The sequence below is a fragment of the Carettochelys insculpta genome, chromosome 13, assembly GCF_033958435.1.
Source record: "Carettochelys insculpta isolate YL-2023 chromosome 13, ASM3395843v1, whole genome shotgun sequence".
In the NCBI taxonomy this organism is placed as follows: Eukaryota; Metazoa; Chordata; order Testudines; family Carettochelyidae; genus Carettochelys; species Carettochelys insculpta.
Window position 1 is genome coordinate 41,824,451 of NC_134149.1, and position 16,914 is coordinate 41,841,364.

At 50.2% G+C, this 16,914-nt stretch overlaps 1 protein-coding gene across 3 annotated transcripts in view; it reads right to left on the bottom strand.

The window, feature by feature from the left end:
* FRMPD3 (FERM and PDZ domain containing 3) overlaps nucleotides 1-16,914 on the bottom strand; it is a 144,980-nt gene that overhangs the window by 36,331 nt on the left and 91,735 nt on the right. For all 3 annotated transcript variants that reach the window (XM_075008004.1, XM_075008002.1, XM_075008003.1), the window contains 7 exons: nucleotides 15,641-15,748; nucleotides 13,003-13,134; nucleotides 12,557-12,676; nucleotides 11,755-11,891; nucleotides 9,634-9,760; nucleotides 8,691-8,780; nucleotides 6,278-6,457 (listed from right to left, as the gene is read on the bottom strand). In XM_075008004.1, coding sequence (XP_074864105.1) covers nucleotides 6,278-6,457; nucleotides 8,691-8,780; nucleotides 9,634-9,760; nucleotides 11,755-11,891; nucleotides 12,557-12,676; nucleotides 13,003-13,134; nucleotides 15,641-15,748 — 894 coding nt within the window. The remainder of the gene's footprint in view (nucleotides 1-6,277; nucleotides 6,458-8,690; nucleotides 8,781-9,633; nucleotides 9,761-11,754; nucleotides 11,892-12,556; nucleotides 12,677-13,002; nucleotides 13,135-15,640; nucleotides 15,749-16,914) is intronic.

Here is a 16,914-nt window from a genome sequence, read left to right on the forward strand (position 1 = left end):
CTTTTAACCCACGTCCCAGATCCAACAGGCACCTACCTTCCCCCTTGCCTCAGCAGGCAGTGAGGGCGGGCTCCCTGCCATCTCGTTCAGGCCAGGAAGCAGCATTTCAGCTGCCTCCTGGCACGAATGGGGTCCTGCGGGGCTGGCATTTCTCCTCACAATGGCTCTGCAAAGAGCCACTGCAGCGGGGAAACTGATGAACCCCATGCCAGCTGGGACTCATGCAGCCTTCTGCTGCTGCAGGTCATCTATTCCTGCCCCCTGCCCTGCAGTGGCTCTGCAAAGAGCTGGGCAAGGGGAAATGGATGAAATTTCATGGCACACTTGGCAGGTCTCACAGCGCACCAGCGTGCCGTGACACGCTGGTTGAGAACCAATGCTCCATGGACTACTTCAGAGCAAGTTTCTTGTGATTAAACTAACCAGCCTCACTATCTCCTTTGCACTGGAATAAATCCTGCTGGGATTGTCATATGGATTTTTAAATGGTGCAATGAGACGGCGATAGTCATGTCTCTGGTCCTTGATACCACGGCCGCCCGGCAGGATACTGGTAGATAGAAGATTGCTTGTATTCCCCAGGAAGAACATTAAAAAAACAACACTGGGGAATTGTGCTAAACAGCTCCTGGACAACCTTTCTAGGGCCACTGTCACTTTAGGAATCTCAGCCCATGTTTCAGAATTCAGCATGGCCTTTGTGCACAGAACCATTAGCAGTCATTTAAAATTTGCTGTTTCCACAGTAACCTCAGTTGAAAGCAGTCGCAAAAGGGTCACTGGCAGCTGAGTCAGTTTTTTATTCACGTGGCCAGCCAGAGAAGAACCTGTAAGGTATTCACCCAGCCCGAGTAGATAACTGGGACTTCCTAGAGAGCAAAGCATCAGAATCTGCCTATGCCCCATATAAGCATCTTTCACATGCCCTCTCTGCTATTATTATGCAGATGCCTGCAGGTTTAGAAGTGTGGTGTAGATTTGACTCCAGGTCTCTAGAGGGGAAAGGGTATTCTTAGAACACAGCCCTCTGATGATTTAAAATCACAGAGGAAATGGATTTATTTGCATCTTCCTGGTTAGCCGGAGCAGGGGGAGCAACAGGACAATAGAATAATTACAGAAAGCAGATTAGCACTTCATGGTAATGATTTTTCACTCTCTCATTTTAAAAGCCTGTCTCATCCATTGAAGCCCTGGCTAAGATTAGCATGTCTCTCATTCTGGGCCAGACACTTTGGCTTTGAATCCCTGCCTTTGCCTGTGGATATAATTAAGATAGGTAGCAGCAGCCTCTGCCAGTACACCTCAGCCTCATCTTTCCCCTTTCCTTCTTTGAGGAAGGTATGGGGGCATTTCTGGTGACTTTGGACAGCCAGCCTGGAGTTCACAAGTCCCAGTTTGCAGATGAATTCACTGGTGGGTGGAATTTCTACATGAGAACTGCAGTTTCCCCTGCAGGTATGTGCGCTCCATGGCAGGGATCAACAGTGAGGCTGTTTCTACAGTAAAGGACTTAGGACCTTATTCAGAAAGTTATGGAAAGCCGAGGAGACGGTCTGGCTTGTGGGGCTGGCAATGCCATACAGACAGAACATTTCCTGTCCACGGTGCCACTTCAGATCTTGGAGCCAGTGAGGTACCAGATGAGAGCTATCTGAGGGGTGTCGTTCTGGACTGTAGCAGATGGGTATTAACATCACATAAACTGCTATCATATTTGTGGATAGTTCTCTGAAGACATCCACTCAATGTGCTGCACCAGTCAAAAACGCAAACAGAATGTTCAGAAGCACTAAAAATGGGATAGACAAGAAGACAGAGATGATCTTATTGCCTCTATATAAATCCATGGTATGCCCACATCTTAAATACTGTGTACAGACGTGATCGCCTCATCAAGGTATAGTGGCATTGAAAAAGGTTCAGAAAAGGGCAACAAAAATGCTGAGGGGTTTGGAACGGCTTCCATATGAAGAGAGACTAAAAAGACTGGGACTTTTCAGCTGAGAAGAAAGGAGACTAAGGGGCGGCTATGACAGAGGTCTATAAGATCATGACAGGTGTGGAAAAAGTGAATACGGAAAAGTGATTTACTTGGTCCCATAACGAAAGAAGTAGGGGTCACCCCATGAATTGAATGGGCAGCAGGTTTAAAACTAACAAAAGGAAGTTTTTTCTTCACACAGCGCATGGTCAGTCTGTGGAACTCCTCGCCAGAGGAGGTTGTGAAGACCAGGACTTTACCAGGGATCAAAAAAGAACTAGATAAATTCATGGAGGTCGGGTCCATGAATGGATATTAGGCACGATGGGGAGGGATAGTGTCCCTGGCTTCTGTTTGTTGAAGGCTGGAAAGGGATGTCAGGAGAGGGGCTGCGTTGGTGATTACCTGTTCTGTTCACTCTCTCTGGGGCATCAGGCATTGGCTTTTGTCAGCCAACAAGACGCTGGGCTAGATGGACCATTGATTTGACCCAGCGTGGCTGTTCTTATTTTCTTGTGACTCTTGTGGCCAGTCTGTGCTGAGTGGCCAAGGACCAAATACGCCCTTGACAAAGAATTACTATGTCACCCCAATGGTAACTGTTCCCTGCCTGGATTGAAAGACACGGTTGGGGCAGACTGTGCACTCTGCCTCTGGGTGTTCAGTGCTTGTCTGTGGAGAGACAGAGGGCTTCTGTTCCCAGGCCTGTTACTCTGGCATTTGGAAGGAGCACTGAATGCGCGCACACACAAAACAAATTCGTCTGACAGCTGGGGACACACTTCATTCCAGCGTGTTACAATCTTTCAAACGTTAATAGCTAGTCAAAGACAAAAAGTCATCGAAGGATGCTTATCAGTCTATTATGGATGCATTCATGCCCTAATCTGCACATAAACGCAAGAGGTGTGGCTGTCAGAAGAATCAGAAGGGTTATTTATGACAGAGATTCAGCATTTTTTTTTAAACATAGCATGAGGGAAAGCTGGAGGACAGATGCTTGTAAGTGGAAAGGCAGGGGGTGCATCCCCCATGGAAGAGGCAGGCGGATATGACTAGCTGTGGCTCTAGTCGTAAGTAGTTACAACCTGGGCAAGCTGTAACTAGACAGTGGAGAGTGTGGTGGTGGAATTCTTTTGGTACAGATGCAGAGGGTGGAAGATCAAGGAGGAATGTCAGGTGGCATCTGCTGCAGGCTACCAGGACTGGACCGGAGCAAGAGCCATTCTGTGAGGTGTGCTGATGCAGAGGGAAGCTATACTCCCTGGGGGATTTTAGCTGCTCAGATACCTGCTCAGTAACAAATACAGCCAAACCGGCTGTCACCACAGAGGCTTCTCAGTTATTGAGGTGGCAACACCAAGCAAAGGGGAAGTCATCATGCATCAGCCACTTCCCAAGAGACAGGATGTTTGGAACCAATCATCATGTGCTACTTGAATTCAGCAGAGTAAGACATGGGATCCATCAGGGCAGCAGCCCCAGGGGGCCAGGAGGGCAGATTCTGAGGAATTACCAAGGCGTGGGAGGAGGTATTACAACTCACCAACCGAGAAGGTGGTTGGGGAATCCTAAACAAACACATCATGATTACAGCTGCCCAGACTAGACAGCCTCTACAGACCCAGGGGGCAAGGAGAGGGCTGCTGGGAGATCTCAGGTCAGAAGGACATGTCCTGGCAGTGGGGAGGGACTACAGAAAGACACACGGAGTGCAGTTACTATTCACAGCAAAAGGGTCAACACAGCTACAAAGCAGGTGACTCAATGCTAAGGGGCAAAGGGCTCAAAAGGCCTTCTATAAATATCAGTAAATTCTGTTACTATTTATTATTTGCATGACTGTAGTGCCCAGATTCACTAGCAGAGAACAGAGCTCACAGATGCACTGCAAGAGACAGTCCCAGCCTGTACAGCTCAGCGGCTAATCACACGAGCCAGACAGTGGGTGTGATGGGAACAGAGACACAGAGAAACTAAGCAGCTTGGGATGCTCATTGGGAGACACTCCATCAGCTCCATTAATAACTGAGAAGAGGGATGAAATTAACCATGGCTCAAAAATAGCAGAGAACCTGAACTGCTTTGTTTGGATTTTTCCTAAAGACGAAAAATAAAGAAAATAAGTTTGACAAACAAGGAAATGAGGATAATTACTGATAAAGAATCAGCCAGTCAGGATGACATGCAAGCTAAGGGACCTTATGTCACCGGAAATCGATGGGAGCGTCTTCACAGAGGGAAAGGGGAGCCAGATCACACCTTAAAGGAATCAGCCATCTCACAGTGAGTGAATTAAAACCTAGGACGTAAAAGAAGAGTGTCAAAAACTAAGCAAATATTGAATTTCTGCAAAGGGAAAGAGCAACCAGGGAGACTATGCACCCGGAAAGCTATTTTTATTAAACAAACAGTACAAAGAGAAGGGAAAATAAGTCACCTGGTACGACAACGAAACCACACGCAAACTGCACAGCTTGGAAGAACACTGGATCAGACGGACGGCCTTGCTTTTGCAATTGAGTTGTGGAATTAGTGGAGGGAGAGGAAGCAGAGGGTGGGAACTACTTGTAGTCTAGGCAGACATTTGATACAGTGTCTCACGAACTCTTCCTCCCTCTTTAACTCAGGCTTTTTGGGTTCTGGATGCTGGCTTGCAAATGGGCCAAAGCACCAGAAACACAAGATTATGGTACACTGCAAAGCAGGGAGTACAGCAGGGAGGTGTTTCTAGCTCACTGACCCAGGCATTGGCGTTAGGTTTGGTCTATATTTAACATGTTTATGAGTGATCTCAAACAGGGAATAAAGAATAAACATGGATGGATTCGGCAGATAGTTCCAAATGGGACGGGTCTGTGAATCTCTCCGTGGGAGGAGCATTCACACAGAGACACCTGGACATTTAGAAACAATGACAGAAAAACAGCCATGTGAGATTCCATTTGAAAAACCTCAACCTCACGGAATGATCTGAATCAGAGATACTCCTGCTTCCCTGCAACAGAGGTGTTACAAACGAGTTGGGGTGTCTGTGGACAAGTTAGACCTGGAATTTGCAAGATAACTTAATGGCAAGTAATGCCAATGCAGATCCAGGTTGCATACATGTAGGTCTCCCATCCCCCAGCAGGGAGGTCACAACCCTCCTTTGCCTGTGGTGACGTGGCTGAAATTTTGCTTCAGTTCTGGGTGCCCATCACCAGAAGGATCCTGACAATTTAGAGGCAGAACAGAGGAGCACCACCTTCGGCCAGTGAGGTCTGGGGAAGCGTCTCCAGGGGAAGATGCACTCGTGACTCAGCAGCCATGCTGGGGCACACCCATGACCAATGGAGACTAATTGTGTGTAGCAAAGATGGGTCTCTTCTGCGCCCAGACCCTAGGACTCTGCACAGATCCCCTGTGTTGCTGTTGCCAGGCACCGTTAGAGAATCTGGCAGAGCCAACCGAGGCTGGCAGGCCTGAGAGGTGAGGTTCTCAAAACTCTTCCTCCCTCCGAGAGCAAGGCTGCTCGTGGAGGTGAGGGTCTGACAGCAGGAGTACAGCAGCAGGTCCTGCCAGTGCACCTCAGCCTCAACTACAACATGCCTGCCACCCCTTCACACTGTGTTGTCAACACCCTCCAGTCTCATCGGACACATTTTCAGTTCAATTCAGTGCAGCTTCACTGGCCTGACAAGCTGCTCCCGAGTTGTTGATGGGTCCGGTAGAGACAGACTCCTCCGAGGGGTATGGCCCAGCCAGGATGCATCATTTGCCATCACTCTGTCCCTGATCTGGAGGCAGGAGAGAATTCTCTGCTATTCACATCCTGAATCTCCACCCAGCTCACTGAATGCACCTCAGTCTCAACCTGCAACTCCTCATCTGGCCAAAGCAGAGTATCACGTTAGCACCTAGAGTCCCGACCAAGACTGGAGCTCCACAGATCCATCGTGGGCCAGTCCCTGCCCCAGGCAGCTCACAATCTAAGTGGACAAGAGGAAAGTGAGTAGCCTGAGGACACCAAGCTGACAACAAGGACCAGAACCCAGCTCTCCTGACTCCCACTCCAATGCACACTCTGCTTGACCACCCCACTTCTCCAGGGGCCACGTGTCCGGGAGATGCTAATGATGACACCAAGCCTCACACCTGCGCACATGTCTAAAATACCACCTGAAGGCAAGTCCTCAGAGAAGCCCAGCTCTGCAGCCTTGAAGACACCTCTGTGAACCTCCCTGCTAGCCTTTCACCCACCTGAAGACCACAGCTCACTCTGCACTTGCCCTGGGAGGAACTTGTGCCTACCTTGGCATCCAAGATGCTGGTCTCCACACGGGCCACACCCTGGTTCTCCCTGAACAGCTGGATCTTGCTGACCTTGCTGAACTCAGATAGCACGGTGGTGAGGTTGGTCTTCAGGTCGATGACGTGGCTGATGCCGTGGCGGGGACCCACCAGGAGCATGGTGGCTGGCTGCTTCTCATCCTGAGGGGGCATCCATCCAACCGAATCAAAAGAGAGAGACAGGTGTGTGAAAAAATGCCTTGTGGCTGTATCTGCAACGGCTGCCTGCCTGACCCCATCCGAGCCCTGTTCCTTACATTGTACCAAGCCTGCAGCCAAGACGTAATTTACTTGGCTGGCTGAAATCCACCCTGGATCTGGGCTGAGGGCAGGCATCAGAACCCCAGAGATATGTAATGCAGAGCACGGGGGACAGCTATTGCTGAGAACACACCTGGAGCATGCCAATAGTTTACCTCCCTTTACTGCAGTGCTGGGAACAGCACCTTGGAACAGCAGGCCGGTTGCCAAGACTATTGAAAAATAAATAGCTGAATTGATTGTGTGCATGAAATAGTCAGGCCTGTTGTCACACTGCAGAAAAGTAAAAGCATGTTACAAAGGCGGCTGGTTTGAAATCCCCACGGAGGAGGAGGAAGAGGAGGCCAGTGGAAGGGGAAGAGGATGAGAGAGTTTCGGGGAGGAAATTTACAGAATAAAAGAAAGTAAGATGCTGATCTCTGATTAAAAATGGCCAGCTGTACTGATCAGCCCTTCCAGCCATGGCACAGGGAGCTAAACTGGAATGTGAAGGCACAGCCACAAGCTGGAGAACCACACACAGGAAAATAGGGAACACGATCAAACTGTTATTGTCCTAATGCACGTATCACACCTCCGTGAGGCCTTTCATCTGAGCAGGTCAAAATGCTTTTGGCCATTAACTTTCTGGGCCCCTCCTGGACATGCTAGGTGAGTATCTCTACCTTCTTTTTACGTTTGGGGAAACTGAGGCAGCGAGCTGTTAGTTGCCCAAAGATATGCAGCAGGTCAGTGTCAGAAGACCCAGGAATGGCGTGGTGGAGTCTTGAAACCCACTCCCCTGCTGCGTTCCCTTTACCACGCTGCCGGCTTAATAGTCTGGGTCTTTGGTTATGGAGTGTTGGAGCTGTTGAGGTAGGCACTTTGTGAATTTTTACATAATTATGAAGACACAAAATATGTTGCAGAAGACCAAACCAACAGAGAAGCAGGCAAAGTAAGAGGACATCACGAACGCCGGGACAGTTCAGGAAGCGGCGATGGCAGATGGATGAAACTTACAACAGAATGGAGAGCCATGGATGGAGAGTGGCGCAAGGACCACTAGAGATGGAGATAAGCCTGGCAACTGGGAACCTTGGCAGGTCCTACGTGCTCATGGTTTGGCTGCGTGGCCTTCATCCTGCAGTGGACAAAATGAGGCTGTGTAGATGAGGATGATGAGCAGGAACAAGGGGTGGACTGTGCCCAGGGAGACCGTATCAGTAGAACAGCTTGCAAGATACTGCTGAGCCGCAGATAGGCTGAGATCGCTCATCATGGGGGCAGGGCTAGCTCAGTGATTTCAGCATTAGCCTCCTAAACCCGGGGTTGTGCGTTCAATTCCCCCGGGGGCCATTTAATGATCTGGGGTAAACAGATTAAAAAAGGGATGGTGATTGGCCCTGCCATGAGGGCAGAAGAGTGGGCTTGATGACCTCTCAAGGTCCCTTCCAGCTCTACAAGATGTGCATCTCCATAGGTATATAATCGTGGAAATGTCACAGCGGGGCAATCTGCTCGTCACTAGCCCAGGACATGGTATGCTTTCTGTTTCCCGGGACTTAGCTCTCCAAGCAGGAGCCCCTCCCATAACAAACTGGGGGATTGGAGGCCTCATGGAGGTGGAGGAAAAGACAAGATGCCATAGACAGCACAGCCACTTAACTTTTATAGCTGCAAACCCTGGCAAACAGGGCTTCTTTAGTGGTGCTGGGATTTAAAAGGGCGACTGAGGCGCTTTAAAATTAACTGGGTTGAAGATCATCTAATTAAACAACTACAGGCGCAAAGGACCCAATCCTCACCTGGTATATTACATTGGTTCATTGACTTCCACAGAGCTACAACCATTCATACCAGCTGAGGAGCCGGCCTATCAACAGTGGAGACTCCACATTTTCTGGGCAAACTTTAGTATCTTGCTCTTGCCCTGGGAGAGATCTTGGAAAACACCTGTCGTTTATTTGGCGGTCCTGGACCCTTGTGCACATTTGTGTGTGCTTACGTGTGTGTGTAAGCTGTTGTGCGTGTCAGCGGCCAGCCCCCGATTATGCGACACCCTCAGAACCCGTGGAGACCCACCCTAAAGGATGAGGATGGTCTATTCTGTAACACGCTGGAATTACCATACCAGTCCCACTGTGCTGAAAAGGACTCCTGCAAAGGTCGGAAGCTCATTCAAGATCCTCAGATATTGGAGCTTTGCCTGGGTTGTTGAGACCTGTGGAAATATATCAGTTGTAACAAGGCGAAGCCTTGGGAGACTGAAAAAGCAAAGGAAGATCCTGAAGGAGTCAAAGAAGGTCCTCCCCAGAAGCTTGGGGAGCACCTGATACACAGCTTTGGGGGGCTTAAAATTTGCCAGTGTGCCTCAAATGACTTGCGACCTGGAGACATCCCCAAGTGATGTAAAGATGGTAATTGCTCCATTAACAACTAAAGGCAAGCAGCAGCTCTTGTCAGCAACAGAGCTTTATTTTGCAATGGGGCAGGACCAACTTATTACAGTTTATTAGCCCAGTGAAGGAGAACATCCGTTCAGATGTGCAGATACTTGTGTAAACCCTTTGGTGGGACAATGCGTCCCTTCAGGATCTGCCTCTCCCCTGAGCACTGGCCTCCCTCAGAAGCACTCTAGCAGCGGGATGGCCTGCGTGAGCAGTGGGGCCCCTCTCCCAGAACATTGCCAGACCTCTGACCCTCAAAGCATAGAAGCGCAAGAAGCAGAAAAGAACTCTACACCCAAGTTAACTACACTGGTAACTTTCTGGCCATGTTTCAGGTTGGTTCTCAGTGGATCTGAGATGCTTGTGCTTCCCTACAGTTTACTGCTGTGAAAACCAGATCACCCTAGCAAATGGATTCATGCCAGACAGCCTGCTAGCAGACTGTCGCTCCAGCGATTTCCAGCACGCTGTAATGGATTTAAACATCACTCACCTACAGTAACATGAATGGCTGGCTAACCATGTGCACTAATAGCAAGTGAGAATATAAAAGCTCCTGCTGGCTAACTGCCACTGCAGCACTCCCCACCCAGGACCCACGGTGCGATTGAGCTGGCTTCTGCTTACCTTGGTGCCACTGGGCGGCTGGTTCTGATGGGCCTTCAGCTGCTGTGAGAGAGATTTCCGAAGGCTCTTCTCTTTGATGAGCTGCAGAAGTGAAGGAGGCAGAAACGGCTCCAGCCCCCACTCCTTCCTGTAAGCAGAACCAAGGTCAGGGAGAGCGGCAGGTCACAGAGAATGGAGGGGAAGGAGGAGATAACACCCATGGCTAGAACCTGAGGGCAGGGGCATGTGGGTGGGGAGCAGCTCAGAGGCAGCTGTTTTCCAACAGTCAGGTGGGCCTCCTGCTACCTCAGCAGAGGGAATTGGGACATGGCCAGCTGCAGAGCCTCCCGCCGGGCACTGCTGGTGCAGGGGACGTGGCTGGGAAGCAGGGCAGAGTTTCACTGCAGGACAAAAATCTGGGGCCGAAATCAGCCCTGGTGTCAGTGGCTGTAACTGCTCTGAAGACAATCAAGTCACAACCATTGACACCAGGGCTGAATTCTAGCACTACTGGTGGTTTCTCAAGACCCAGCCAGCTTTGTGACCAGGTGAGCATTTGTCCTCCACTTCCCTTCGTCAGTTTTGCTTCTGAGCCTGAGAGGCAAATGCATCTAGAAGTGCCCTGGTCCCTATTCCACAGGACTGGACAGACAGAAGTTCTCTCCCTTTCCCACCCTATTACAATAGTGTATTGTTTCTAATCTGTGAGGTGCTTTACAGACAAGGTCTCTGCCCCACCCGGCTCCCGGTCAGGACCCCTCCCCAGCAGGAGGCTAGCGCAGACTTTGGTTCTCACATGTTTCACTCCAGGCTGCATCAGGGGGGCTGCAATTTGGGCCCAGCAGAACTGGATTGTCGAGAACCTCCACCTGCCAAGGACTGGCAGTTCCTTTCCCCTCCAGGCTGATGGCAGATTATCCCCCTGTGGCTCACATGGGATGGTGCACATTCTGCTCCACCATATAACCCACAGATGGAAGGGGAATGTTCTGCCGGTTGACTTGACAACAGACTGTGGGGAAGATGATCCCTAAATGCTCCAAGTTCTCCAACACTCCAGCACGATCTGCAGGTATTGCCCATTGCGGGATCCAGGCAGCAGATAGGAGGGTGCAAAGGATGGGAGTGGAGACCCAGATGGGAACCAGAAACACCCTCTTGCCAACAGAAGGAGCCAAAGCCATCACTAAGCATCTCTAAACCAGAGCCAGGGAGGCTGGCCCTTGGCAGCTTTGGTCTTCAGATGTGCAAGTCTCTTTGGCTTCCCTTCCAGGAGATGCACATCTCACAGAGCTGGAAGGGATCTCAGGAGGTCATCTAGTCCAGTCTCCTGCCCTCTTGGCAGGACCAAGCACCATCCATGGCATCTATTTGCCCTGATCCCTGGATGTCCTCCTCAAGGATTGAGCTCACAACCCTGGGTTTAGCAGGCCAATGCTCAAACCACTGAGCTGTGTTGCACCTGCTGCGTTTGGGGGCTGCCCCAGCCCTGAATTCAAACTAACATTCAGACCCAGTTTCAGCTAGCAAGGAAGGATTGTCTAGTGGTTATAGCTGAGAACCAAGAATCAGGAGAGCTCAAGTTTACTTCCGACTGACACTGACTCACTTTATGGCAGTGGGCATCTCCCTTAATCACCGTATTCCTCAGTTTTGCCATCTGTGAAAAAGGGATAATACCTACTCACCTAATCTGAGGGGTGGGACAGGACTGTGGAGGTTAATTCATTATTCATTGTTACATAACCTGGGCAGACGCCGGGAGCCGGTCATAGGGAGTGCAAAGCTTCGCTTTAACTGCATCCTGAAATTACCCTGCCCCTTTGGGCGTGCCTGCTGTAGACACCACACTGTACATCTGGAAATGGTCCCAGGCTGACAGCAAACTTCCCCACCAGCCTGTGCCAGAGCTGGCGTTTGTCATGAAAGCAGATCCTGGAGGGTTCAGACACCTCTGTGTTCCACCAACAGCGCTGGGCGGGGCCAGCTGCCAAGCCGCTTCCCATCAGCTGATTCTGAGCTGGGGTCCAATGCACCCAACAGCTCCTCACCTGCCAACCTGAGCAGCAAGGGCTGAGCACTGGCCAGAGAACAGGACACGTGGCTGGGGAAGAAGGCAGGGATTGGGAGAGGAGGACTCACTCCACAGTCTTGAGGGACACCTTCTGGGTGGGCCGGGTGGCAGAGACAGTGATGTGGATATGGAGGGCAGCCAAGGCCAGCAGCGTCTCTGGCTTGGGGTCCGTCCCAAAGCGCTCCCTGATCACATCGTTGCGGCTCTAGGGTAAGAGAGGAGACTGCTCAGAACCAAACTGGAGCTGGCCCCCGGGCTGCTTCATACACACAACACCCGGGCATCCCGGCCTGCCACGGGAAGGCGGCGCACCAAGCAGTCAGCCACAAGCCGGCTGCTCGGCAGACAGGAGGGCACCAACTGACTTCTCCTACTATCAACTGCCACCTCAACTAATCTGCGAGCCTGCACAGTCCGACATCTCCGTCAAACGCAGGGGAGGAACACAGCCTGAGAGCCACCCCAGAACTGATCTCCAGCAGGCAGGGCACTGCTGGCAGTAAGCAAGCACTGCTGGACTTCTGAGTGGCACTGGAACGGCACTGCTGGTACTAGCTGGGCATGGTTGGCAGGAAGCTCACACTGCCGGAGCTCTGAGGGGCACTGGCAGGACACTGCTGGCAGGAAGCTCACACTGCCAGAGCTCTGAGGGGCACTGGCAGGGCACTGCTGGCAGGAAGCTCACACTGCCAGAGCTCTGAGGGGCACTGGCAGGGCACTGCTGGCAGGAAGCTCACACTGCCAGAGCTCTGAGGGGCACTGGCAGGGCACTGCAAAGCACGCTGGGTAATGCTAGGACTGACATGACCCTGAGGACAGCAATGAGGCGGTACTTCTATTGGCCACACACCTGAGTTGTAGGTCCCCTACCTGGATGTACAGGTACTCAAATGCTGCCGGATCTCGGTGCAGCAGCTCCAGCGGGTCTTTGGGGAAGAAGCTCACCCGGAAGAGGCATCGCATCCCCTGGTAATGTGTCCTCTGCACCACCTGTTTCAGAGGCAGAACAAGAAGGGGTGAGGCAGGCGCTGCTGTTATAGGGTAGCCAAGTGGCAAGTTGCTCTTCACCCAACTGCATTTCACAGCCTTGCTCCCTGGCCAGTGGAACGCCTCCCTCACCCCAGGTGGCACTAGCGGAGTCTCCATGGCATCAGCTGAACAGAGAGTAGAACTACAAGTCTGAACTCCTGCACCATGTGGCGGGAGGTGGCTGGTACCGACTTCCACCTGCAGCCTAGCCCAGAGCTCCACGCTCCTAACTGGAGCCTCCCCAGCCAGGTGGAAGGTGCCCAGCTCAGAGCAGCTCAGAAACTTACATGGGCCAGGGGCTGCTTGTCCTGGAGGAGGAGGAACTTGTGGCTCTGCTCCGGGCTGGAATACTCCAAGACCAGGGCAAAATGCTCGATGTGTCTCAGGGAGAGGCGGTCCTGTAGCGTCACCATCACGTCCTGGCAGTGCAATCCATAAGAACGTAAGAATGGCCATACTGGGTCACACCAAAGGTCCATCCAGCCCAGTATCCCATCTGCCGGACAGTGGCCAATGCCAGGTGCCCCAGAGAAGGAGAACAGACGACAATGATCAAGTGATTTATCTCCTGCCATCCATCTCCTGCCCTTGTACTGAAGGCTAGGGCACCATACTTTACCCCTGGCTAATAGCCATTTATGGACCTAACCTGCAAAAATTTATCGAACTCTTTTTTAAACCCTAATAGAGTCCTGGCCTTCACAGCCTCCTCCGGCAAGGACTTCCACAGGTTGACTGTGCACTGTGTGAAGACAAATTTCCTTTTATTAGTTTTGAACCTACTACCCATCAATTTCATTGGTGTCCCCTAGTTCTTGTATTATGGGAAAAGGTAAATAATTTTTCTATATTCACTTTCTCCACACCATTCATGATTTTATATACCTCTATCATATCGCCCCTCAATCGCCTCTTTTCCAGACTGAAAAGTCCCAGTCTCTCTAGCCTCTCCCCATATGGGACCCGTTCCAAACCCTTAATCATCTTAGTCGCCCTTTTCTGAACCTTTTCTAATGCCAATATATCTTTTTTGAGGTGAGGAGACCACATCTGCACACAGTACTCAAGATGTGGGCGTACCATAGTTTTATATAGGGGAAGTATGATATCTTTTGTCTTATTATCTGTCCCTTTTTTAATAATTCCTAACATCCTATTTGCTTTACTAACTGCCGCTGCACACTGCGTGGATGTCTTCAGAGAACTATCCACCATAACTCCAAGATCCCTTTCCTGATCTGTCGTAGCTAAATTTGACCCCATCATGTTGTACGTGTAATTTGGGTTATTTTTTCCAATGTGCATTACCTTACACTTACCCACATTAAATTTCATTTGCCATTTTGCTGCCCAATCACTCAGTTTGCTGAGATCTTTTTGTAGTTCTTCACAATCCCTTTTGGTTTTGACTGTCCTGAACAACTTGGTGTCATCTGCAAACTTTGCCACCTCACTGCTTACCTCATTTTCTAGATCATTGATGAACAAGCTGAACAGGATCAGTCCCAGGACTGACCCCTGGAGAACACCACTAGTTACCCCCCTCCATTGTGAAAATTTACCATTTATTCCCACCCTTTGTTTTCTGTCTTTTAACCAATTCCCGATCCATGAAAGGATCTTTCCTCCTATCCCGTGACCGCCTAATTTACATAAAAGCCTTTGGTGTGGGACCGTGTCAAAGGCTTTCTGGAAATCTAGGTATATTATGTCCACTGGGTGCCCGTTGTCCGCATGTTTATTAACCCCTTCAAAGAATTCTAATAGATTAGTTAGACACGACTTCCCTCTGCAGAAACCATGCTGACTTTTGCCCAACAATTCGTGCTCTTCTACGTGCCTTGCAATTTTATTCTTTACTATTGTTTCTACTAATTTTCCTGGTATTGATGTTAGACTTATCGGTCTATAATTGCCAGGGTCTCCTCTAGAGCCTTTTTTAAATATTGGCGTTATATTGGCCGTCTTTCAGAGAGAGAGAAGGGGAGAGTTACAGGGTCCCAGCAGATTGTGTCTGGCTGCTTGTTTGCATGTGGTGCAGGAGCTGCTCTTCCAGGGTCTCAGGGCACTGCTAGGTAATTCAGCTCTGTCATATTCCCAGGTTACTTTCCAGAGGCTTCCCCCCCTGGAGAGAGTATTATCTGGGAGCTACTGGCTCCACACACCAGGACCGCTGCAACAGCAACGTGTTACTCTGCACTGAGCAGAGGGGAGCCTGCAGCTCCGAAGGAACTCATGGCAGCATGAGAGGAGCATTAGGGACGTCTTTTTATAAAGGAGACCCCATGGCATTGAGCTGCTCGCAGGAGGGCAGCTAACCAGATGGACAGATGGGTTACAGTAAATCTCTGCATGGTCAGTACTGCCACAACAGAGGGGACATGTCTTTCCACTCAGGCTGCGCTGGGACTTAGGAGCTAAAGGGCTTTACAGGCTTAATAATCTACAGACCATGCTGCCAAAGGAGATGGACTGTAAGACACAGCTCTGAAGAAACAATGAGAAGTCCTGGGGCACCTTATAGACTAACAGATTTATTGGAGCATAAGCATTCGTGGGCAAAGACCTGCTTCGTCAGATGCAAGTGAAGAGCTGTAGCTAAGCCCAGAGTGGAGTTTGTGAGGTTAGCTGAATGGGTGTGTAGCACCATGCCTACCAATGGTTCCAATCAACAGCAAGTCTTCCGTTGCCTGGAACAGATTCCTCAAAACAAAGGGGGTTGGTGAAATGGGAGATCCCAGCAGAAGAGCAGAATATCGTACCAGGGAGAATACAGCCCCCTGCGATCTGTCATCCGGGGCCAGCGCACAGGCAGTGAAGTGCTCTGTGCCAGGCTGCAGGAGATTGGGAAATGGAACCTGCTAATGCAATGAAGGAAACACCAAAGCCCAGGAAGGGCCCGCGGGATCAGAGCAGGGCTCCTACCTTGACGGTTGTGCGGCCATCAAACGTGAATGACTTGATCTGCCCGTTCTCCAGGAAGACCTTCAGCACATTGGGGATGAGGAGCAGTGCTTCCTTCTTCAGCATGTCCTGGCAAACGGGGAGGGGGCAATGAAACAAAGAATGTAGGAACAGGAGATGGCAGGGAGGAAGTCAGTGATCTATTCATTACTGCAGTCTCTGTTTCTTCACAGTTATGCATTAAGTACAGGCAGATTTCCCTGGAAAATACAGCATCTGCATTGAGCTCTTTGAAAGTACAAGGGCTGAGAATTTCAGGGCTGCCTGGTAGAGCCAGGTACCCACTTCCCACTAAGTGTGGCAGGAACTGTTTATCCTATTCCACTTGGAATCTTTCACCGCCCCTCCCAAGATTCTTAGGCATTTTCCTTCCCAGGGCCAAGATGGGGGCTTCAGTTAAGGGGAACACCCCACCCCCCACCGATCTCCCTTGATCTGTCTTAGCCCCCCATGCAGGAACCGATCTGTTGAACTGCACCCCCCATGCACCCATACAGGCAGCGCAGTGCAGTGCAGTGCAGAATGCTGTTAGTTAGCAAGCAATATTTGAAACAGATAATTACTTAATTGATTTTGCTTAAAAATAGCATTTGCTAGCAGCGCTTTGAGATTTATTTTTACTAGCGCTGCTTAACCCAATCTTTGTGCAATTAAAAGAGAATGTCAGTGGGATGAACATTATTGCAGGATTAGTGTCTCTCAGTGCTCCAGAGGAAAATGTACGCAAAACAGCCCTGTTCACTGGCACAGCCTCAAAGCCCTTTGCACTGAGATTTAAACCACACAACTCTTCCTCTAAGTCAACTGGCAACCCCTGCCTAGCGCTCTGAGAAGCATCCCCCTGGTTGGAGTAAAAGATACCGATCTTGAGAAGCCTCTTCCAAGGATTCAGATTCTTTGATACCAAATGCCTGATCTGGATTATGTCCTTTATTCTGAGCTGTGTTCTGTCATAGAATTATCACAACAGATCTGCTGCCGCCTGGCTGGCTCAGGGGACAAACTTTCTGGATGCTTCAGCAAATCAAAGAGAGACTTCTCTGTGAAAGCCCAGCTCACTTTTAAAGTGTACTGTCTTCACTGGAATAAGCTGGCCTGGGACCAACTTGAGTTTTAGGGTGAGCTATAAAGGGAAAGAAAATTGGGCTTATACCCTCTTTTGAGTCCTCCTGAGGGAGAAGTGCAAGGTGAAAAGCCTCGCATGCTCTTTACGTTAGAAATTCAGATCTTTTCTG